Raw genomic sequence first — 24,517 nt, 5'->3', positions numbered from 1 at the left:
ATGTCACCCACTGAAATTTGAAGTAAAAAGTTAAATTTGGTGGCCAAACACTGTAATAAGGAGAAACTGATACATACACTCCCGACTTCACAGTGAAGGACACAGATTTGGGGATATTCAGCTCTTCCAAATTGGGGACTGCTCGCTGTATATGGATAGGACAACACGCTGGGTCAGACTGTGGGGAAAGTTCTATCTCTGGAATGCTGCAGTCCTGAAAAAAAAAATTGGCTTTGAAATCATTTGGAGACACACACAATTCAGTATTCTCAATACCCTAGACACACAATTACAATTATTCTCCTTGTTCAGTTGAATTTCTTCACAAAAACAACATGAAGGAAATATTGTTTCACTTTACTAGTTTCTAAAATGAATTTTTTTAAGAAGTTACATATTGATAACATGAAAATTATAAGTATTGATTGAAAAAGTATTACTCAATTTTCTCTGCTTTGTTTTTAAAAGTCTTGTTCTATTAAGCAATCAATGTTCAGTTACCAAACTCTGTGAGTGCCAAAAGTCTTTAAGCCTTCCTTCTCAGAAGCATAACAAAGCCATAAGGAGGAAGGGAGTTAAATAAAAGCTGATCTCATGGGGGATATAAAAAATAAATAACAGAGAGGCACACTACTCCCTCAGTGTGTTATCTAATTTACATTGACAAAAGAAGTAGGAATTAGAAGTGAGGGTAAAGGAAATGTTTTCCTACTTGTGGGATTCTATTTATTTTTGTACAAGTTGGTTTGAAGAAGAAAGGCATTATGAAATTTGACCCTACCCTCCATCACATATCTACTGCCACCATGTCAAACCTTCCTTTAAAATTTCACTGACGTATCTCTTTTCTATTCCCCCTGCAAAGCCTTTCATCAAGGTTAAGACTTCGATTATGGGCCTGTTTCACCAGTCAAGTACTAGCCATGCTTTATATAGTTAGGCTTGTTAGAGAATGCCACTTTCCTCATGACACTTTTTGGCTCAAAACCCAAGCATATCAAATTCACGTTTGCCTTTTTACAACATGGCACCAACCCAGCGACCTGTAGGATCTCCATGCAGCTCTTCAGTCATACTGGTATCCATGCTCTCCCCACTCCCTTTTTTATATGGCCTTTGTAAATGTTTCTCCCATTGCAACTAAAGAGAATTTTCTATATTCTTACCTATGAAAATCTTCTAATAGTCAAGTTCTAACACAAAAAAGAGCTCATCTTTTTCTTAGGGAATCAAAGCTACAATTATTTTTCCCTTCTCTGAAATTACAGATGTGCTTCCGTCTGAACACCCTAACTTCGTAATCACGAGTGTTTAATTATACAACTCAAACTTTCAGTAGCATAATTCTCACCTAGGACATTGTGAAATTCAAGTGATTATGCTTTAATGAAACAGGTAAATGTAGTAACAATCAGAGGTGACATTAGGCTGAACAATTGTATTTTTTATTATAATCAGTTTTGCAATTTATAACTACAATTTTCTGATTTTTTAACCTCCTTCCAAACTGAGTTTATTATTCATTCTTATTAATATGTATAAGCAAATTAATATATTTTATTTTCAGAAAGCTAGTTCTAAAATGCAAAAGAGTAAAGAGGCATAACCTAAAATATCCTTTACAGTTTAAAAGTATATTTCCATTTAAAATTTCATTTCAAAAACAGTCAGAAACGTCCACAACAGTCACCTGTCAATCTTTAAGGCTTTTGTTTGCTATTAATAATAGAGTTCTAGTTAACATTATTTAAAAGGCTGCCATAAAATGTTCCCCCAGGGATATAAAGTACAGTAACAGAATACATAACTAAGTGTCTCACACAAATAAGTTTCCTCTGCATTGTGTTATACAAACAATGCATGGGTGGTGTACTTTAAAAGGGAAAAAGCTAAAAGGCATCTGAGTCTGCCATAACACAGAAGGAAACAGCATAATGGAAAAAGCATAATGATGGCTAAAAAATGGAAAACAAAAATATGAATGCTTATGTCCTCAGCCAGAGGACCAGGTTTTTCTCTAGTTAACTAAAAAACATTTCACTGGTTAACTTTTATCTTCTTCATGGTGGCTATTCTCACAGAAATAATGTCTCCTGCAAGACCCGCATAATTCTTGACGGGCCGAGGCAGTAAACACCAACGAGTGAAGAACACTTTATAGTCACCTAGCAACAGCAAACAGTTTATTCTTAGTGAAGTTTGTATGGCTTCCTCCCCAACTTTTCTAGTCATAATATACTTTACAAATATCTTAATGAAACGTGCAAGCTTAGCTTTTGTAGGAATGGAGGCAAAACTACAGGAGAGCAACAGGCAAGGATGGATTACAGTTAACAAAAACGATGAGAACATCTAAGGGACTCCACCCCACAGAAAATACCTTCAGTCCCTGATCTAACAACAGATCTCTCTCTTCTCGGCAAATTAATGAAGACAAAGTGGAAGCAACTTCTGACCATAAGAAAAATGTCATTCCTTTAAAAAAAAATTAAATGCACAGTAAGCAGTAATTTGCAATATTCATTTCTAATATTCGAGAAAAGAAACACCTGACTCAAGAATTACTGCAATGCTACCTCACCCCCAATCATTTCTGGGAGCAAAGATGGCCCTCGGGCAGAATCTGCACCTGTTGCTAACGGACGATAACCTCCATCATCTATTCACAGTGAAGTGATGACATCATGAAAGTATGACCTTTGAAGAACTCTGAAGTTTTGTCTGCTCAGATAAGAGCAAATAAAAGACGATGAAACAAGATATAGTTAGTTCCAGGCTTAGGCCTAGGTGAATTTAGAACGGTAACAGTCCCCAAAAAAATGAAGCTATCAATAAGTAGAATTTTGATAAGGTTGGAGAAAGGAAGCAGTTCGATGCCTGATTCTTACTTTGTAAAATATTTAGAACAATGCTAATGCCTTTTCCAGTCGATGCTCAATGGTTTTTCCTTCCTCACTGAAGGATGCTAGCCTGTTCAAGACATGAGGGCACGCACACTGCAATTTAAAAAACGACTCCAAGAACAAATACTGGAAGAAGGAAAAAATGCAAGCAACACTTATTCTTTCTTTTAATACAGTCTAAGCAGATGGCAGGTGTGCAAATACCCATTTATATATCTATATTCAACAGACTGAGTTTTTTGCCGGATTTTATTGTGGTTGGATTTTTGGGTGGTGAGAAGGTTGCTGTTTTCAACAACTTATCTTTTTTCCCCTCACTGGGCTTGGCATGATGCCTGACATTCACAAGAAAAGCACAAAACCATACGTTTCTTAAGTCTTAGAATATTCTACCTACAAACTGTTCATCTCAATCAATTTCTAGTGATTTAGCTAATTAAATGAGCACTCGAATGCTGCTTGCTGAGCTGAACTGCTTGCAGTTAAATTGTGCAATGAAAACGAACACTGCACTCAAGGCTGCAGCCATCCATCTCCTCGTAGTACCTCCAACATTCACCTCTGCCTCTAACACAGGGGGCTCTGCCAAGAACTTCCTCCCACTTCCCACCCACCTACCCTGTTTCCTCTCTCAATTCCAATCAGGTGCCTCCTCCTTCACCTTCTCTCTGCGCCCCCCCAAGGCCCTGCAGAGCATTCCCACTTCATATGGTTATGACTCAGCTGTCCCTCCCCTAGACTTTAAGCGATCTGAAGTATGAGATGGTATCTCACTTGTATTTCCATTCCCCGTGCCTATCACAGTACTGGGCCCAAAAGCAGAACACAGATTTGTTAAGACACAGGCTTGTTTGCAGTTTGCCAGGAAGTACTAATTCACAAAAAATGCATGCAGATACCCCTTTCATGATGGCTTTTTCTGTATGCTAGCTTTAATTTTTCTGTATGCCATCTGCAACTATCAAGAATTTAATAACATTGACCCAAATCATTGTGATAGGGTCCACCTTACTTCGTATTTTTAAGCATATAAACAAAATCTCCGTAACCTGAAAAAATACAGGGGCGCCTGGGTGGCTCAGTCGGTTAAGCATCTGCCTTCGGCTCAGGTCATGATGCTAGGGTCCTGAGATCGAGCCCCGTGTCGGGGCTCCCTGCCCAGGAGGAAGTCTGATGCTACCTCTCCCTCTGCCCCTCCCCCGATTATGCTCATTCGTGCTCACACTCTCTCTCTCACACACTTTTTCTGACAAAATTAATAAAATCTTTAAAATAAGAAAAAAATATATATCCATGACTGTTATACGCATAACTGTAATAAATCATGTACTATTTTACTACTGAAGGAACTCTTAAGAATATGCTGGAAAAATTCTGTTCTTATTTGAGATCTGTCCTAATCACTAATTCACCTCTCCTCTAAACCACCACAGCACTTCCCACAAAATGTTTTATTATACTGGGAGACCTTCCTCATGCAAGTATTAAATAACACTTTCTAAACAGAAAATAAAAAAGCAATACACCTTCCCTTCCTCCCCCCACTCTTCCTTCTGTTTCCCCTAACACTCATCACACACACACACACACACACACACACACACACACACACACACTCCTACACTCAGGAGTGGAGATTACTTAAAAAAAGATATCTGGAAATATTGGCTCTTTTCCTAAAGATGCCTGGATGGTATATTCCTACCACTATTAAAAATATGTGTGTGTGTGTGTATATATATATATATACACACACACACACATATATATCATGTACCATTTCATTTTATGGCCCAGATTACAGGTAACATTTTAAATCATCACTCATTCTAATACTTCACATGCAGAAGTTCAAAAGATTATCATCAATATAATACAGACTGGTAAAACTAGCACAAATATTAGTAATCACTTCTAAACACTGCTAGGCCAAAGTACAGCTTTACTACATGACAAACAAAACAAAATAAAATTAGGGAACATCAGTGGCTGTTACCTTTAAGACACGTTTGATAGACCCCAATACAAAGTCTTTCTGTGGATGCTTCCTGTTCTGAAGGATCCAGTCACGATTTAACACCTTCTCCCCTTCTTCCAACACACATTTCTGACCCTGGAAATGTGGCTTCTCATACAAAATCCAGCTGAAAAAATATAAAAGCATGATCAGTTATAATTAATTTTCTAAGAAGTGAGGCATAAAACAAATGATTCATAAAACAAATGAGGGTCGACCAACCATCTCACCTACGTTTTAAAACCTGAGCTCATTTCCACCATTAGCGTATAATTCTATTTTTGAAACAATCATATATGCTAATTTAAATATAGACAAATAGCATAAGAACAAAGTGCATACAACCTGGAAATATTCCTGAACATAATCTATGCCTACGCTTATATTTATGCTTGCACACACTTTCTAGATGGTGTATAAACAAAACTATACACTTCTAGTAAAACGGCAGCTTCACAACTCCAAATTTTAAGTAAAATGGGAGCACATCTGTCCCATTTTATGACCTGAAGACAACACTACACCAATACCACTTCCACCATGAATACTGACCAGGGAGTAACTGAGACACTGGACAAAGAAGTTGTGGCCCTAGCGTGTCCAAGGGAAGCGGTCAACAACAAATGAGGTTTCCCGTCATTTTTACACCATACAAAGAATCCTTCACTTCTTGACCATGTCAGCTATACGAGTGACTCTAAGTATGTGACCCTCATTCCTCATCATCCCACAAATTTTTAACTCACTTTCAAAGCTATGTTTCATTCAACTCACGCCTTTAACTCAACTTGCCAAATCTATCCCGCTAATAGTGTAGTTTCAGAATGGTATTGATTGTATATAATATATATATATTAGGTCTTGCTACTTATGGCTGGCTTTAAGCACTAAAAACAACCTATATTTTCTGTCACAGTACATAAAGAGAACAATTAAATTACAAAACACTAATGATGTTTCAAAATATTCTGTGACTTCAACAAAAAATGCAAAAAGTATAAACAGTAAGAAAAACCACTTAGTTGGGGGGAACATGCTACAAAAGTTTAAAAGAGATCTCTTACCAGCCCCTTACAACTTTTATCCGCACCCCATTCGGAAAGGACCATGATGTAGTATCAGGAATACTACAGTAGATCTCTTGCTTATATTTACTTCCATGGAGATCATAGATAACCATCTGCAACATATAGTAAGTAGGCACAATAACTAATTTTAAGAATGCATTTAAAATTCCAAAATGTCCTATTTTCTACAGAAAATAAAATATCCTAAATATATAAATGTAATTATTACTTTAGATGCTAAATCTTTAAATAATTCCTTTTAAAGTCAGTTAAAATTATTTATTTGAAAATCCCCAAACCTGAAAGTAATCTTACTATTTTTTTTTTTTAAAGTCAACTCTGTACCCAATGTGGGGCTTGAACTCACAGCCCTGAGATAAAGAGTAGCACGCCCTCCCAACTGAGCCAGCCAGGCGCCCCTAAATTAACATTATTTTTCATATTTTATCTTAGTCTATAAGAAACTTATGCTTACTGGGGCACCTGGGTGGCTCAGTCTGTCAAGTATCTGCCTTCAGCTTGGGTCATGATCTTAGGGTCCTGGGATCGAGCCCCACTCTGGGCTCCCTGCTCAGCGGTGTCTGGTTCTCCCTCTCCCCCCTCCCACCATGCTCTCTCTTTTGCACACTCTCTCTCTCTCAAATAAATAAAATGTTTAAGAAGAAAACCAAACAAGAAAAGGAACTTCTGCTTACCTTCCCAGGTCTTGGGTTACACCTCAAAATTTGTTTGTTAATACTCTGCAATAATAAAAGTATAAGAAGGAAGCCTTAAGAAACATCAACAGAAAGATACATAGGTCAGTTTCTTAGCAGTCACAAATCTAATTTATCACATATTTACTTAGGGGCCATTACATGCAAAGTAAACCTCTAGGTACTACAAGGGGTGTAAGGACAAATATAAAGGAAAATAATGTGTTGTTTGTGCCGTCAAGAAGCTTATAGCTACAAAGGGGAAAACAGATTACACTCACATGACTCTACTCAGTGAAGGACTCAGTGAAACTACAGGTAAAACACAAAAAAGATGCCAAGTGATGGCCATCAAGGGAAATGGCACCATCATGGAGGTCAGGTGACAGCACAGGGAGGCGCCCAAAGGCTTGTCTGAGCAAGTGATATGGAGAAGACCTTGAAAAACAGGATTTCAGTAAGTGAAGCAATGTGGCAGGTTGGGGTCAAGGAGTAGAGGAAAAAAATGTCCATGAAGAGAACATATTGAGGAAAAGCACAGTGGTAGTAAACACAGGGTACATGACCAGGGCATGAGGAGACAAGGCTGGACAAAGAAGACCCAGGTGTGTTGTAATGCAGTGAAGATGTTCCATGTGACTCGGTAGGTGATGGGCAATCATTATAGAAACACTTCTTCAAAAATCCCACCCTTTCTTTTAAAAAGATTCTGCTTTGCAAGTTACTGGTTGATATTCAAGTATATAACTATTTGACACTGGCTGTTCAAGGTCTTGGGAATCCTAAAGAAAGTTCCTTGATCTTAGGGATGCCAGAAAGGAAAGTCCCATGTTAAATGAATATTCTATGTTAGACATTTAAATATCTCTAAGGCAAAGAATACATATAACTGAATTTCAAGGCATTTTCTAGCTATAATGTTTTCAACTTTTTCTTTGAATTAGGCTATTCATTGCCCTGCTTTGTACGAACAACATGAGCAACTATAGTGAGAAGATACTGTCAGGCGGTCACTTAAAATATTTTAAAATATTATGAAATATTTTACTGAGACACATAGGCTCAATGGTACTGGTAACAAACTCTCCATATACAGTGACTTCAGAAATTTAGAATGTTGTCACTTAATTTAGCTTGAAAACTAAATATTAACAAAGAACTGCTTCTCCCTTCTGACTCTTAAATTCTGACTAGGCAATTTTGTTTTCTCAATTTAATGGTTCAGCTAAAGTACAGGAGTTATGACACACATTAAAGGATAAAGTAACCTCTGATATATTTTTAAATCAATCTTTACACAACCTCAAAACACTGATTTTCTTAATAAGCTTTCAGATCATTTCATGATCCAAAGTACTACCTCACTAGTTAATAATCAAAATAACTTACCTCTGTGAACGGGCTTAATCTGCCTGAGATGTCCTGAGTACGGAAATATTTTGACACTGGTTCCTGAAAAATCCCACCAAATCGGGCTCCTTTCTCTGAGGAATGGGTTTTGGAAGTCTGCAAATACTGATGATAAGCACTCTTTAAAGAAGAATGTAGTTTGGAAGTAAGGTCAGATTTTTGTAGAAATGAAGCCTTTTCTGGCCACAGACCAACTTGCAGATTGGAGGTAGTAGGTTCATTTGACATTACATATGAATTCTTATAAATTCCAGTCCTTTCCCGGCTATCATCAGGGTAAAATGCAATGGAAGGGTCTGGCCGCTTGAAGGCTTCCTTCCTCCTAGCTCTCAGGCTTCCTTTATGTAATGGTTCCTCCTCTTCCTCTTCTTCCTCCTCTTCCTCTACCCCCTGTCTGTCTTCATCAAAATTCATCTTCAAACGCTCTGATACTGACTGGAGAAGGGATAATACAGAAGAGGGCTGGCTTGCACTCTCTCTTGATTTTATGGAGCCATGGTGACCAGGCGAGACCTCGCTGGACAGAATGTCCTCCTGAGAACTGTCATCCTCATAAATGGGAGACAAAGCTAAGGGATAAATTTTGTACCTTTTGGCCTCCACTGATAAGAATGATTCCGAACTATCACTATCAAATGTCTCACCTAATTTAGTATCCTTTTCAAAATGATGCATGAGGTCAGTTCTGCCCTCCGACCTCTCACATGTGAGAACAGGCATGCTGTCAGCGGATGTCTCAAGAAACAACAGAGAGTGTGTTCTTCTTACTTCTGTGGTAGTACACCTGTCCTCATCTTGAAGGGGTTCTTCGTATAATATAGTGAAGGAAGAATTTTCTTGTTCATCCTGAGAAATGAAGGCTAAATTAGATTCTTCTTTTTCATGTCTGTAATTATCATCTCGTATTAGGTTATCTACTGCAGTAACAGATGTTCTTCTGTCTAGCTTCCCTATGGTACCCTCAGGTTGAAAATCCGGCATTGCTAAAGCTGGGTAGCCTTCATAATCCTTACTTAATGTTGGTGATTCATATCCCCTGAAATAGGAGGCAAGTCTGTTGTCACATGCTATCAAGCCTTCCTTCCTTTCAGGGGAATCTTTCTCCATTTCTCCAACACTCTCTCCACCAGACTCTTGGGGGGGCTTTTCAGCTTCATATATGGGAGACATGGCCTCTGCATGTGTAACAGGCAATTCCAGGTCTGTTCCATATGTTTTCTGAATGTCTACCATTGTGGATAACACTTTGTGTTTCCTGATAGCCTCATCAGAATCTTCTGGAGATATTCTTTCCATTTCTCTTGGAGAAGGCACGGACGCAATCATGCCGAGGGTCTCTTTAGCCTCTCTCTTACGTGGTTTTTCCATTTCTAAGGAGGCAGGGACTGCTGCCGTGTGTGCTTCTTCCATTTCTATCATTTCAGTTTTCCTAATGCCCTCTCCAGCATCCTTTTGATAAGATATTTCCAACACAGGTCTTGCAGCCTTTCCAGTGGTGCCCTCAACATCTTTTTCATAGATATTTACCACTTCTAACATAAAGGGCATAACCTCAGTTTTGCCCAGATCCCCTTCAGCATCCGTTAGGTACGTATCTTCCTTTTCTAATCCAACAGGTATCACCTCAGTCTCAACATCCCCTTCAGCATCCTCTGCGTAAATATCTTCCATCTCTAACGTGGCAGGTATCATTTCAGTTTTTTCAGTAATCCCCTCAAAGTCTTTTTGGTAGATCTCTTCCATTTCTGACATAACTGCTGTGATCCCAGTCTTGCCAACATCACCTTCAGCATGCTTCTGGTAACTATTTTCCATTTCTAATCCAGCAGGTATCACCTCAATCTTTACAATATCCCCTTCAGCATCCTTTTGGTAAATATTTTCCATCTCTAATGTGGGAGGTATCATTTCAGTCTTTCTAGTAATTACCTCAGCATCTTTTTGGTAGGTATTTTTCACTTCTGGAATAACAGGCAGCATGTTAGTTTTGCCAAGATCTCCTTCAATAGCCGTCTTTTTACAAGCTTTTTTCATTCCTAAAATGGCAGGTAATCCCTCAGTTTTTTCAATATACCTCTCAGCATCTACTTGGTATACCTCTCCCACTTTAAGAATGTCAGCTATTGGCTCAGTTTTTGTGATATTCAATTCAGCCTCTTTTTTATGTGCTCTTCCCATTTCTGACATAGGAGGGACTGCCTCAGATTTCATGATATTCAATTCAGCATCCTTTTTATTTGTTTCTCCCAGTTCTAACATGGAAGGTCTAAGCTCCATTTTCCCTGTATTTACTTCAGTATCTTTCTTGTGTACTTTCCCTACTTCTGACGTTGTAAGGAGTGTGCTTTTATTACTGTGTCCTAGCAAGCTTTTTTCCGATATACACACAAGACTATCAGACAAACTGCTTTTGGACGTCCCGGGTACATGGAGGTCATCATTTGCAAATGGAGGCCATTTGAAATTTAATACAAGAGTTCTTGTATTCTCCGTCCCCGTTTTGTGATCATCCACACACTCTATTTCCATTTTCTCTTTAGAGTCCTCTTTGAAAAATAATTGTGTTTTTACCTTATTATCTAACCCTTTATGGGGTGTGTCTTCAGCTAGTAAAACAGTATCTGATTTCTGCAAATTTATACTATCAGACTGTCCAGCTCCATTTCCAGAAAACGGGGATTTTTGGTAGACAACAATTTCTCTTCCTTTAATTGACTCTGTGTCATTAACTAAGTTACTTACAGAGAAGAATCTACCTAATACTTTATTTTCACTAATTTCACACGTGCTTTGATTTACTGCCTGTTCAGACACCAAGAACTCCCTTAATGTATCATGTGGCTTAACGCTATCACTGTTCAGAATTTCTGAAGTATTAGCCTGAAGCTCAGAATCCCAGGTATCCTCAGTATCTTCAAAAGCATCATTTGTCAAATTTTCTTGGGCTGAATAAATAATCTCATTGACTAATTCCCTAGCTTGATCTTCTAACAAACAAGATAAATTCATTCTATCAGAATCAAAAAGGAGACTCTTCTCACCAGCTGTAGGTGAAACACAGACCTTTTCTTCCCCTTGGACAGCTGACCTGTTTTCCATGCCCTGCTCTTCCAAATGCTCTGTCAGTTGGATCCCTGTCAGTGTCCCTTCTGATGGGTTTTTCTCAGGGATGTCTTCTTTCAGAGTACCTGGATTCATTATGCCGTCTATGGCTATATGCTCCTGGCAGGTAGCAACTATGTGTTTGGATTTTAATTCTTCCCTCACAGAGTTAAAAATTTCACTGATCAATGTATCAGCCTTTTCTCGTAAACCACTTTTGAGGTCCAAAAGCTGGTCATGTGCTCTCCTCCTCCCTTCTATGCGCTTGGCAGATGCTTCAGAACACTGCTGGCTTGAGCTGTTAACTGACGCCGGAGCCCCAGCAACTGCTCCAGCCTCTGCTTCCGTGGGATTGTAAAATTGGGCAGCAGTTGGGAAATCAAGAGATCCCTTCCCAGGAGGATTCCCAAAATGTTCCTGAAATGGGGTCACTTCTGACCCTGTTGGGACGGATGTGTCCAATTCCAAATAAGAGCTCTTGGGGTACAGCAGGTTGGTTAAAGAGGCACCTTTGTGTGCAGCATCTCTGGTAACTTGTGCAGAACTGAAATTATCTGGGGGACCACGTGAACTCAAAACCACGCTAACTGCTTCAGAGTTACTGGAGGAAGACATGCTATCAATACTTCCACTGAGGAATGGAGTATCCTCTTTCTTTCTATGAGATAAGGCTTTCTTTTCTGATTTCAGCCCAGGAGCATTATGAAAGTGTGAATCCTCAGATGCAAAAGCTTTTTTTCCTGAACTTTTATCAGAATCCAGAAAAGGTGAATTTACTTTTGTGCTGTCAGTTTCTTGGAATTGCGGGGAAGCACTAGTTAGGCCAAGTTTTGCAATTTCTGAGAAACCAGAAATATTTCTAGTCCCACCAATATCTGAAGGCTGATGAATCTCACAAGCATTGGCTTCATAATTCTGTGCCATTTGCCTAGTGACTTTTTCATTATGAACAGGAGGTAAAATCTCAAATGTATTCCTTTTGGGAAAAGCATGAACATAACCTAAGGCTTCTGCCTCTGTTTCCTGAATACCTTGATATCTGGAGGCAGAAGGAGAAACTTCAGGTTGACAATTCTCTTCAAGGCCAGAAGTTGAGTACTTCTCTTTTATCTCCTTATGATCCATCGATTGAAAACTTTTGTCCTGTTCAACCTCTTGGGAAGTTAATTCCGATAAAATAAGCTTTCCTGGCACATCTGTAACTTCAAATGGAGAAGAAATTTTATCCTGAGAAATGTCTCTGGGCTCTGTTTGGGAAACAGCTATCTTGGAGAGGGCTATAGTTTTTCCTCTTCCAGAATGCAACTCAACAGGAACACTGTCCTGACCATAAACTTCCATTTTTGATAAAATTTTGGCAATGTTAGGTTTGGTTTCCAAGGAAAGAGAATCAGGCTTCTCTACAGTGCTCTTACTTGCTTGAGCATTTGAAAGCATCAATTCTGCTTTAGTACGGTCTTGAGATGCAATGGAACTGTGGTCCTCAGAAAGGCTCTCAGACCCCAATCTCGAGTCCACTCCAGTTACATGAACATCTCTGGCTTCAAGATCTAGTGGAACCTGGCATTTTTCGCCTTCAGGAAGAGCTTCCTTGGATTCAAGAGTTGCAGAGGTATGCTCAAGATGAAGGCGAGCAAGAGGACTCTTCCCACCTGCTGCCTCAACACGATTTGCCACATCTTCTTCTTGACGGTTACTAGGCTGATTGGAAATACCAACAATGTTGACATCCCCAGTGAGCACAGAAGAACATTCGTCCTTTAAAACAGGAATATCTAACTTGCTTGGCGTACCAACTCTGGAAACAAAGGTAGGAGATGAAATACTGAAATCTGATTTTTTACAGTCAAGGGTAAGAGATGTTCTGACATCAGGGGATGCTTTGGCTCGCTGAAGACTCTCAGAATCAAGAAGAGATTCTGAAATGTGATTTTGGTTAGGTTCAAAACTCAGTTCAGGTGCGATTTTACTTTCTAAGCACACTACCACGGCTGACTCACTGATGTGCTTTACAGAGGCAGGGTTCTTTTGATTTATTCTAACCGTGTGAGGCATTTTGCCATGTGGCCTAAACTCAGGCTTTCTGGCTTCTGTTAGAAACAACTGGTCAGTATCTTTGGGTAACGGTTCAGTTCTGTCTTTTGGAGCTTTTATGAGACTTGTAGCTGTGGGTTCACCAACCAAGGTGCTTTCTGTTTCTTGTCTGATTTTTCTAGCAGCCAAATTTTTCTGTGAGTCTTGGGCAGACAATCTATTTCCTTCATTTACAGGTTCTATGCCTGTCACAGCATGTCTCTGAAGAGCAGGGATGCTGGTGTGACTGGCAGCCCGCTTTGCTGAGTTATCTACAGTCTGCTTGTCTGAACACTTACTCTCTGGCAACCGTGGCTCTTCAAGCCTAATTGATTTATCTGAACTCGGCAGATCTGTACTTTCCTGTTTGGTGGTGTTGCTCCCGTCAGATTTCCTACAAGAGAAGTCAGAAACAGCAGGGTCCACAGGCTCCACATGTTCTCTTTGCACCAAGGTCCCATCGCTCACTGAGCTGACTTCCTTCACTGCAGTTTCTGTTGTAGTTATCCTCTGAAAATCTGGACTGCAAGGAACTTCGCTACCGTTACTTCCTGTAAACAACGTTGAACCTACCAAATTTATGTCAGTCTGAGAAAGCGGTACACCACTTAAATGGTGTTGTGAGTCAGATTCTCTAACAGTGGAGCTGGAGTTAGTCCCAGAAGAAGGGGATGACCTACTTCTCACAGGTCCCCCAGGATCATGTTTATTTAAGACATCCTTAGAAAAAGCAGTATTGGGCAATTCTGGGTTGTTTGTCAGATGGCGTTCTGTGTTAAGATTTATTTTGCTGCAGTTAGAGTCTTCTAACAGGCCTTCGAGCAAATGTCCTTTCACAGATACATCTGTGCTAGCTGATGACAATGACGATGCCATCCTCGCCTCCGTCTCGCTTCCAGGGCCAATATGGATGCTGGTACTAGAGTCAGAACTTTCATTTTCTCTGTCTGACGGAGTCACAGTTTCCAATGCAGTCTGGTGCTTCAAATATTTCCTGATTTGTCTGGGGCCTCGATACGTCGCATACGTTACTGAAGGCCTCTCTGGTTTACCATCTAGTTGCCTGTAAAAAAGCAACAGCACAATAGTATCAGGAAATACAGTAACATTTAATAGTATATCTAGAAAGTGTGGTAAAGTGTATCTTTCAAATTATTCCTACTTTTAGTATGTATTAATTGGAGAAGGAAATCCTAAAATGATTTAGTTAAACCGGTCTTTATTTAAAATAATAATAAAGATTTGACAAGCAGCATGTGAATGTCAAGGCAGCATGAATGTTTGAGCTCCTTAGAACCTTTCCTCCTTACCTGATTATGTACATCTCTCTCACTGTGGTTAACAGAGAGAACATGGCCTGACGAGTCCGAGGCTTGGGTTTTAGTTATAATCTCAAAGGAGTGCTTGACTGGAAGGAATCACACTGCTTCTATGCCTCATACTGGCAAGTTCATGGATATGTCACTGATTTCTCCACCATAACAGAGCAACACAGTGAGCTTTTCTTCCTGTGCTCTTAGACGTGAATTTAAACAGCAACCTTGAGCACACAGGCGGAGAACTTTTAAAGGAAAACAACTGGTGAGATGTCTAGCTCACATCAAGCACTCAGTATGTATTAGTTAACTCAATGACAAAATTGCCTCTCATGTTAAGGTCTTCAAATATTCAAGCAGTGTAGTGAGTATTAAACTGCTTGGGTTAAGTGCAGGAATCAAAAGGGACTTCTAGAAAAAGTTCTCTACTTCTTCTCAGACCCTGCGCAAAGCTCCTCAGCTCTCTGCATCCAACTTCCTTTGAAGAATCTATCTCTGGGAGTTCTCATGCTGTCTGATGCTGCCTCCTAGCCCTTTACACATACCATTCTCTCCCCTTCAACAAGCTCCAGAGAGAAACTCGAGCGTCTTCTAAGACTCCAATCACAAGTTATCTCCAAAGCAAACCTATCCCCGGGCCGCTTTCCTGCTAGCAGGGCAGTCAGCCTCTGCTCTGTGGGTGGAAAGAACCCTGAGCACACAGCATTTGCCATATTAAATTATAAAGATCTAGGCACTTAGTTAGCTTCCTTGCTTGCCTGGTGGCTATTTGAGGAAGGCAAGGCATCTTAATCATCTTTATATTTTTAAATGCCCCCCACAAAATTTGGCAAATGGTACATGTTAAGTAACTTTCTGTGAATTAATGAATGACTAAATAAAGCAATGATAGTAAATGGTTAGTGTGATTTATTCCAGACACTCTTAATTATTACAGATGATATAAAAGTGCTTTAAATTCTGAACTCTAGTTTCATTTAAGTGTCTCGACTCTAAGGATGGATGGCAGAAAATTTGATGTTCTAATTCCTTCAGGTTAAACATATAATTAACAAAACATGATAGAATCCAGTTACCAGTATCCCAATAAAGAAATCCAGTTACTAGTATCCCAATATCTAAAATAATACATTTTCTCCCCAGCTTTAAAGCTGCAACATTAAGAACACTAGACTTGTCTTCATGATTAAAGAGAAAGCACACCTTCTTGGACACAATGTCAAATTTTCATCAATTGTGCCCCTTACATATTTCTTGAATTTTAGCTGAAATAATGTATCTCAATCTATATAATTGCTGGCCCCTCAAATCCTATCACACCACTACTATAAAACCTTGTATTGGTCACATGCATGTTTTTACTGTCCATTAAGAAGCACCTGAAGGAGAAACATAGAAAAAGGCTTTGCCTTACAAAAGTGGTTTTAGCTTCAGCATGAGTGTCAGGCTAGATCAAAGACTATTAAGAGACAAACTCAAAAGTGAATAAGGGAACAGTCCATGAAAACACACAAAAAGAGAAAAATACATATAGGTAAATTAATGTTACTAGTGAGATCTGATATCAAAATATATTAATCATTCAGAAAACACAAGAGCCCTCAGAACAACATATAAAGATCCAGAAGCCTGAATAAATGACAAGAAATTTTACTGTTTGGTCAGTTTTTCTTTCAAAGCTTTAATGTTTTATACTTAAAACCAGCTTTCACCAGGCTGCAGTATTTTTTTTCCTCAAAAGATCAATAAAATAATTTTGAAGAAATGGCTACACAAAGAAATATACGTGATGTCCACAGAAATAGGCAATGAGACAGGAAGAATTTCATTCTAGTAAACTTAGTTCTCTTACTACCAACTCCCTCCTAAAGAGACATCAAGACATTTTATCCTGCACCAATCCAATAATGTACCTTTTCATCTAAAAGGTCTTCTTATAAAATAAACCATACAGAAAAACCCATTAAATTTCAACACCCTCTAATAATGCCTTTTGGTAATTTTGGAGTTCTTCTGGGGGTGAAGGGAATCATTTTCCTCCATTTTTTAGGACTTTCTGGGTAGTTTCAACTAAAACGATTAAATTGATTTATACAAACTAGTTTAAATTTCTAACTCGATAATCTCCTGCAGTACCTGGGTGGATGTTATATAATTGTAACTAAAATATATAGTTTACACCGAACAACTATATTATCATGTTTAAAGCACCGAACATCAAAGTTTCAAGCTTAGCTTGATGTACTGTAATTAGTTCTGTCAGGTACTGATGACCGGCACACCCTCTTTTGAAAAGGTTAGTCATTCTTTCCCAGGTTGCAGTTGAGTCTCCATAATTGAGTAGTATTAAGAATATAAAACTGTCCTTTAATTGCTAATTTTTCCCTAGTAAATAAAGTGGAAATGTCAAAAACGGGTAACTTTAAAAATAAAGATGGAAAATTAAAAAGATTTTTCATAAGCTGCATAAAGAAAGGGGAGTATTAATTTCATGTATTATGTAAACTGTGTATGGGATCTACTATTCATCCTCTACAACCAAAAGTATGTGATCCTAACAATAGTAAGAAGAAAGTAAAACAGGCGCTCTACTCCTCCCCCCTTGACAAACAGCCATGTCTTCTTGGGCAGTGCCAGCGATTCCTAAGACACGATGGTGAAGGTCAAGTCTCAAATGGATTGGTTGTCCGATCTCCACAACTGCTTTTAACTCTGGCAAAGTGGATACCTTGCCACCAATGACCCCTTCACTGACCTCAACTCTCTGGTCTACATATTCTGGCATGATTCCACCCACATCAAACTCAATGGCATAGTTAAGGCTGAGAATGGGAAAATTGTCATTAATGGAAAGTCTGTCTCCATCACTCAGGAGCGAGATCCTGCCAACATCAAATGGAGTGATGCTGGTGCTGAGTATGTTGTGGAGTCCACTGGTGCCTTCACCACCATGGAGAAGGCTGGAATTCTCTTAAAGGGTAGAGCCAAGAGGGCCATCATCTCTGCCCTTTTTTGCTCATGCCCCCATGTTTGTGATGAGTGTGAACCATGAGAAGTATAACTCCCTCAAGACTGTCAGCAAGGTCTCCTACATCACCAGCTGCTTCGCCTCTCTGGCCAAGGTCATCCATGACAACTTTGGCATCGTGGAGGGACTTGTGACCACAGTCCATGCCATGAGTGCCACCAGAAGACCATGATGGCTCTTCTGTGAAGCTGTGGTGTTACAGCCAAGGAGCTGCCCAGGACATCATCCCTGCTTCTACTGGCATCACCAAAGTTGTGGGCAAGGTCATCCCTGAGCTGAATGGGAAGCTCCCTGGCATGTCGTTCCATGTCCTCTGGCATGTCGTTCCATGTCCTCAACCTCAACATGGCAGTTGTGGTTCTGACCTGACACCTGGAGAAAGCTGCCAGATATGATGACATCAAGAAGGTAGTAAAATAGGCATCAGAGGGCTGTCTCCTGAAACTTTAATGGTAACCCCCACTCTGCCATCTTTGATGTTGGGACTGTCATTGACCTTAAATACCATTTTGTCCAGCACATTTCCTGGTACAACAATGAAGTTAGCTACAGAAACCAAGTGGTGGACCTTATGGTCTACATGGCCTCCAAGGAATAAGACCCCCTGAACCATCAGCTCTAGTAAGAGCACAAGAGGAAGAGAGAAGCTGTCAGCCACTGGGGAGTCCTTGTCCCCAACTCATCCCCAACACACAGAGACTGTCCCAACCTTGACACTGATGTTTCCATCCCAGGCCCCCTAAAGAACAGGAAGGGCTTAAAAAGTCCTACCTTGTCATAGATCAATAAAAAACACTGTACCCAGACAAAAAACAGGGGGGGGTGAGAACAAAATAACATACCTATAAATTTCAAATATTTAAGCAGACATATGTACATATTGGAAATCTGAAAGGTTTTATGCATTTTAGCCCAAGACATACCTATCATGTGAAGATTAAGCGTCTAGATACTACACATGGTTGTACACTTTTCTGTATATATTTAATATACCTGATATTTCAAAAGTCAACCAAAGACGTGTCATTCTTCAAAGAAAATTCTAAATAACAGCCTAAGAATTTAAGCCTTAGAGCAAAGCACCTAATTCATTTTTAGGAAAGTAGGATTAAGCTACCTTTTCAGCATTAAGATATATTTCCTTTCAAATTACATAGTTAACAATAACTTCTCTTACAATAGGGAAGGCTTTTAATTTTTCCATGTAAAGAAAAGATGCAAATCCAGCAATTTTTAAATTTTAATTATATTTATTTATTTGGGGGAGGGGAGGCTAGGGGGAGAATGAGAGAATCTTAGGCAGGCTCCAATGCCCAGCACAGGGAAGGTGATGTGGGACTCGATCGCACAACTCTAAGATCATGACCTGAACCAAAATCAAGAGTCAGACTGAGCCACCCATGTGCCCCTGGCAATTTTTTTAAAATCACAATAAAGCTTTGATAGACAAAATTTTCATTATGGATATGAATCTGTTGAAAACAAAAATCATAGAATTTTTTTAAGGATTTCAACCCAACAGTGAAGTAGCTTCCTAATACATTACTCTGGAAGCCTAAGTTAATGCATGGAAGACACTCTAAAAGTTGTTACCAAACAGGGTTAATGAAAGCCTTTATGGATATTAAAAACGAATTCTGCATAGTGAACTGTACCTAAAAACAATTACGAAGCTGTTTATTATTTTTACTTAAGTGAAGATGAAATCACTTACGATGACTTTTGAGAAGGATTTTTTTTAAACACGCTTCAAATTATAGGTCATAACTTGTCTAAATTTTGAAAACTGTAATAGTGATTTCAAATCTATGTTTGATATTATAGTAATGCACAGAATTATACAGCACGGAATACTTTATAAACTTGTCTGAATTATTAACCCTTTTTAATACACTCTGATTATAAAAGATCTATAGAGAAAAAAAGTAGGGGCATTTTTACAAGAGAAAGATGATGCAAAATCTTGGTTAATTCACTCTTCCTTATATTAAAAAATTGAGATTTTTTTGTGACATTGAAATCTCCTACTAATTTCAGAAGTACAGACTCTGATGAGAGAAAATACTCTCTAGAGCCCTGAGATACAAGAAAGGCCATTTCAGATTTCTTTCTAAGTCAGCATGACTGTACGCTAACTTTGTTTAATTCAGAAGCCTGATTCACGCCTCAGCAAGCATACACCACACACCTGCTTTATAAATGAGTGCCTAACAGAAAACCATCTTACCCTTACAATATTGATCAGTGCTCCTACTCCCTGCATCCCTTGACACTAAAACCTGTGATTCCTGCCTATATGCTCATCTATAATCTTTTGAGCTTTACAAGATGTAAAAAAAGTACATAACCTTGTAAAAACTGTTCATTCCCCAGAGCACTTTCTTCCCTGTGAGATGCATGTTTTCCCGCCAGCTGTTCTAACTTGGGCTTGAATAAAACCCCTTACCTTCAGAGATTCTACAAGGTTTATTAATTTTGCATCAACAACTCTTAATTTTAAATAACATTTTATATTTGGAATAGTCTCATGATCTTGATAAAAAAGTAAATATATCCTTGCTTTTAGTAAATTTGTATCACAGAACTAAAACAACTTTAATTTATAATGCAGTCTTAAAATTATTAGTAAATAACTTCTCCAGACATATTAAATTTCTGAAATTGGTTATGAGTAGTTTTTAATCATATTGTCAAGATAAACTATTAACCAAAATGGTCTTCAACTTTTATACAACAGTTCCTAAACAAACTGACATTTGTCAATAGGAAGTTACTAACTGCAATTCTACACCTGATGATTTGTAGGACTTCTGAAGCTGGGCCAGAGGAAGCTTCTATATCAGTCACGGCAAAAGCTTTGTGGAGCTGGTTCTGGTAATTGCCTTAAGCAATTATTCTATTAATAAGGAGTGCTTTTCCAACAAGAAATAAGAGGCACATTATCATCTTCCATTTTCTTCTGTCCAATACCAAAGAAATAAACCTGACCTACTAATCGAAATCAAAGGGGGATAAAAAAAAAAAAGTGGGAGGAAAAAACACAAACTTCCTAGTCCACCTAATTCCCATATAACAGCCTCAAAATCCCAACACTTTGAGTACTCTGGTATAAAAAGCCATCTGCAGAGGTTGTTAGAAGATTGCTGGGCCCTACTCCCAGAGACTCTGGTTCAGTGGGGCTGAATCAGATAATTTGTATTTCTAATGATTCCCAGGTGATACTAATGCTGCGAATCCAAACACATTTTTAAAAAGCAATACTTTAGACAATCCTTTATTACAGAGGTACCCCAATTTAACCATCTTTCTGCTGTTGGACATTTGTTTCTAATGATATGTTCCTGTAAACAAGGTTTCAGCAAACACTCATGGCTATCATTAGAAACACCCTACAAGATTTTTGAGGTTCTTGATACACACGTCTCTAAGGAGGGCCTCCACTCCCAGCACTACTCTGTATGGAGCACCAGCTGTATCAACTCTGAGTAACACAGAACATCATCCTTTATTGCTACTGTCAACAATTTCATAGGAGAAAGGTTATTCCATTTTAGTTTGCATTTCCTTGATTGCTGGTGAGAGTAAGCCTTTCTTCCACTTATGTATTAGCATTTCATATTTCTTTTATTTGTTTATATTGGTTGCTGTTTTTTTTTCTATTGTTGAGCTAGTGTCTAAAATGCTTATCAGTTAAAGCATTCTCTGACATTTTTTGTATCTAATTTTCTCACTTGCCCACATAACGTATCATCGTTTATTTTGTTTGACACACGGAGTTTGAAAATTAGAAGGAATCCAATCCACTATTCTCTTTCCTGACACTTTCCACTGCTATCATGCTTAGAAAGCTGTTTCTCACCAACATAGAATAATTCCCATTTAGCTACTTTTCGTTTTGTATTTTTTTAAAAAATTTGTTCAATTTTGTTTTAATATAACAATAAGTTAAGTAGCTAGCTTTTATTTGTTTCTCCAAAGTCCTCCTTTCTATAATACAGAAAAAAAATTTTTAAAAAAGGGACATAAAAATGTCATCACATTCAAGGGTTCAAATCACATATATACAAGGGTCTTCTGGACGATCCATTCTGCTCCACTTAAATGCTTAGTAAATATTACAACAGTATGACACTGTTTCAAATTCTGTAGCTTAATCAGCACAGTGACATCGGTAGGGCAAGCCTTACCCCATCAATCTCGATGGGCAAACTCAAATCTATCTGGATCTCAGTTTCTCACAAGTGTCAGCTAGGTCTGTGTCCACTTCTGGAGCTTGCTATGAGGAAATGAGGAATTAGCTCAAAATATATACATGAAAACGCTCTGAAACTACAAAGAACTACACAGTTAGCTCTAAGTTATCATCTACACCTGACTATATAATTATTGATGACCTCTTCAAATAATACAACTCACAGGTAGAAGTTAAATTAAAATCAAAACAGAAGCTTATGAGTTATGAATGAATACATCTGTATTACACAAAATGGCTAATGGACTAAACATTGTTATATACATTTTCTGGGTAGAAAATAATCCTTCTAGCTCATTTGAGTAAAAGAAAAACAAGTTGGTGCCTGTTTGTTAAAGAAAGAAAAAAGGGATGGTGAAATAATCTTTACATCTGTGCAAGAGTTCAGTTTCTCAGAGCTGTGGAAAGAGCTCACAAGGCCAGTTTTACCAGAAGTCAATTTGACTTCTTTCTTTAGCCCCTTTAATTTCATTCCACAAAGAACAGATATTAACAGAATGTGAATACAAACCTTAGAATCATTTTTGTTCCCAAAATGCAGATCCTGAACTCACTGTCTGTCCTAATATAGGAAGAATTCAGACAACAGAAAACACTCTCATTCAAGGAAGTCTTAAATTTGTTATAAAGACTTATTTCTAAGTTAGCACGTAAAAGGTATCAGTACTGTCCCTTAAAATAGGTTAAAAGGCCCTAGATTATGACACATGGAATCATTTATTTTTTTTTAAACTAGTAACGGGAATATTACAGAATACTTAGTAGAAGTAAGGTTTAAAAGCTAGGTCCAAAAGCTCACTTTTTTGGCTAAGTAAATTGTAAACTTACTTTAGTAAATCACTGGTTTCCTGTTCACTGTCTTGTGTTGTATCCAAAGAAAAGGCATCTGAGGGTTCAGCTGAGTTGGATGCCGGTTCTTCTGGGGGAAGCGCCTGGGTTCCCAGGGAGCCGCTGACAATCTCCCTCTCCCTTCTGACCTCTTCCGCAGGACGGTCACTGGGATTTTGTAAATCTTTCTCAGCTTTGTCATGGTCATCTTTGAAAGAAGATTGCTTGGCATCACTAAGAGATGATTTTCCTGAGATATTGAATAAGTTACCAAGAAACTGAAAAAAGCTTTCTTTTGGCTGTCTGTCATTTTCTCCTATTTTGGTGTCTGAGGCAGAACGGGAAAGGTCATTTGGCTTTTTGGAATCTTCCTGCGTTGGAAGAGGGATTCGCTTCTCAGCCTGGTTCCTTTTGTCCTCACTTTGGGGAATCTTTGAAAACACAATAGAGAATAATAAACATCGTCATTTAAAAAACAACACAGATCGACTAATAACCTATTATATGACACACTTTATGTCAGACGCCAGGGATACATCTCTGAGCAAGACTGATGGCTTCGGATTCCTCGGGCCATTTACAGTCTAGCGAAGGGCATGGTCAGCACAACTTGAAGCTATACAGCAGATGTCATGAAGGGAGAAATACAGCCCACGTGGGAAGCCAGAACAGGAGTAACCGGTCCAGGTTCGGGGGCAGTGACAGCAGAGGATCATTCCTAGAAGTGCCCTATGAAGGACACCGACTACATGACCGCGTGATGCTTGTGCAATCCCTTCCTTCCCCAGTGCTCTTTCTCCCCCCGCCCCCACTCTAGTCAGTGGTGCGTCAGCTTCTAAGACGTTAAAGATGAATGGAAGTTAGGGCACAAAACGAGAGATGTGTAGGGAGAGGTAAGGGACAGATCATGGCAAATTTTACGTATATTTAAATTTAGCCTTCATTATTCAGAGCTAAAGGACAGTACTTTCAAGCACCCTGTACATTAGATAACACCTAAACAGACCTCATTTCAGCACTGTCCTAACCCAAAGAAGCTGCCACATTGTGTAAAATTGTCTCTCAATAAGATGAGGAAAGTCAGCAACATGGTGTATCGATTCAGAGGAAAAGCCCACTATCCTTAACAGTAAACCACAAAATCCTCCGATGTGCATTCATGCACGCCCTGTGCAGTCCCGGGAATTCTTGCTGATGTTCAGCACTTCCACGGGTGTGTTCTGCCAGCGCATAATGAAGTTCCTAGTAAGACAAACTCACACTCGTGTGTACTCTCTGTGAGGAGAGGCTGAGCTGCTGTATCGACGAGCTTGCTGGCATCCCCGTCACACTCTTCCCCAAAGCGTCATGAACCGTAGGCCCCTGTGCCAGGTCAGCCTGCCTTCCAAACATGTTGCTCACCTACTCATACAAGGAATGCCTGTCTGACAGTCTCTGTCAGATGTCACGCTCACTAGTCCTTATAAAAGAAAAGCTCCAGTGTGAGTCAGAAAAAAGATCAGTACAGCAAGGTAAAACCACCTCAGGGCATGGTCGGTTCACGAGACGGAGTTTTATGAGGCTGATCCCCGAGCAGGTGAGAGCATCATAATTTCAATGTTATTTGTTTACCTCGTTCCATATTTTAATCCAAATTCAAAATAGTTTTAATGGAGCATTGCTCTAACCACTAATAAAATTTAGCATATGAAAGCATGAGAAAAGGTGTAGAAGCTATTAGCCCAGGAAATTAAATTCAGCCAATATTTTAAGTCTGTTCCCTACCTTCGGAGTCAGAGGGTTTTTTTGAGGAAACACACAGATAGCATTTTTCTGTGTGTTAGGAG

The 24,517-nt window shown here is 39.0% G+C and overlaps 1 protein-coding gene across 1 annotated transcript in view; it reads right to left on the bottom strand.

The window, feature by feature from the left end:
• Nucleotides 1-24,517, bottom strand: part of CRYBG3 (crystallin beta-gamma domain containing 3) — a 105,395-nt gene that overhangs the window by 50,674 nt on the left and 30,204 nt on the right. Inside the window, exons 3-8 of the mRNA XM_034657147.1 lie at nt 22,692-23,122; nt 8,072-14,330; nt 6,683-6,727; nt 5,985-6,100; nt 4,900-5,047; nt 78-214 (exon numbers count right to left, since the gene is read on the bottom strand). Of these exons, the coding sequence (XP_034513038.1) occupies nt 78-214; nt 4,900-5,047; nt 5,985-6,100; nt 6,683-6,727; nt 8,072-14,330; nt 22,692-23,122 (7,136 nt within the window). The remainder of the gene's footprint in view (nt 1-77; nt 215-4,899; nt 5,048-5,984; nt 6,101-6,682; nt 6,728-8,071; nt 14,331-22,691; nt 23,123-24,517) is intronic.

Source organism: Ailuropoda melanoleuca, chromosome 1, assembly GCF_002007445.2.
Source record: "Ailuropoda melanoleuca isolate Jingjing chromosome 1, ASM200744v2, whole genome shotgun sequence".
In the NCBI taxonomy this organism is placed as follows: Eukaryota; Metazoa; Chordata; class Mammalia; order Carnivora; family Ursidae; genus Ailuropoda; species Ailuropoda melanoleuca.
The sequence above is the reverse complement of the archived record's forward strand: the minus strand, read 5'-3'. Positions and strand labels throughout refer to the sequence as shown.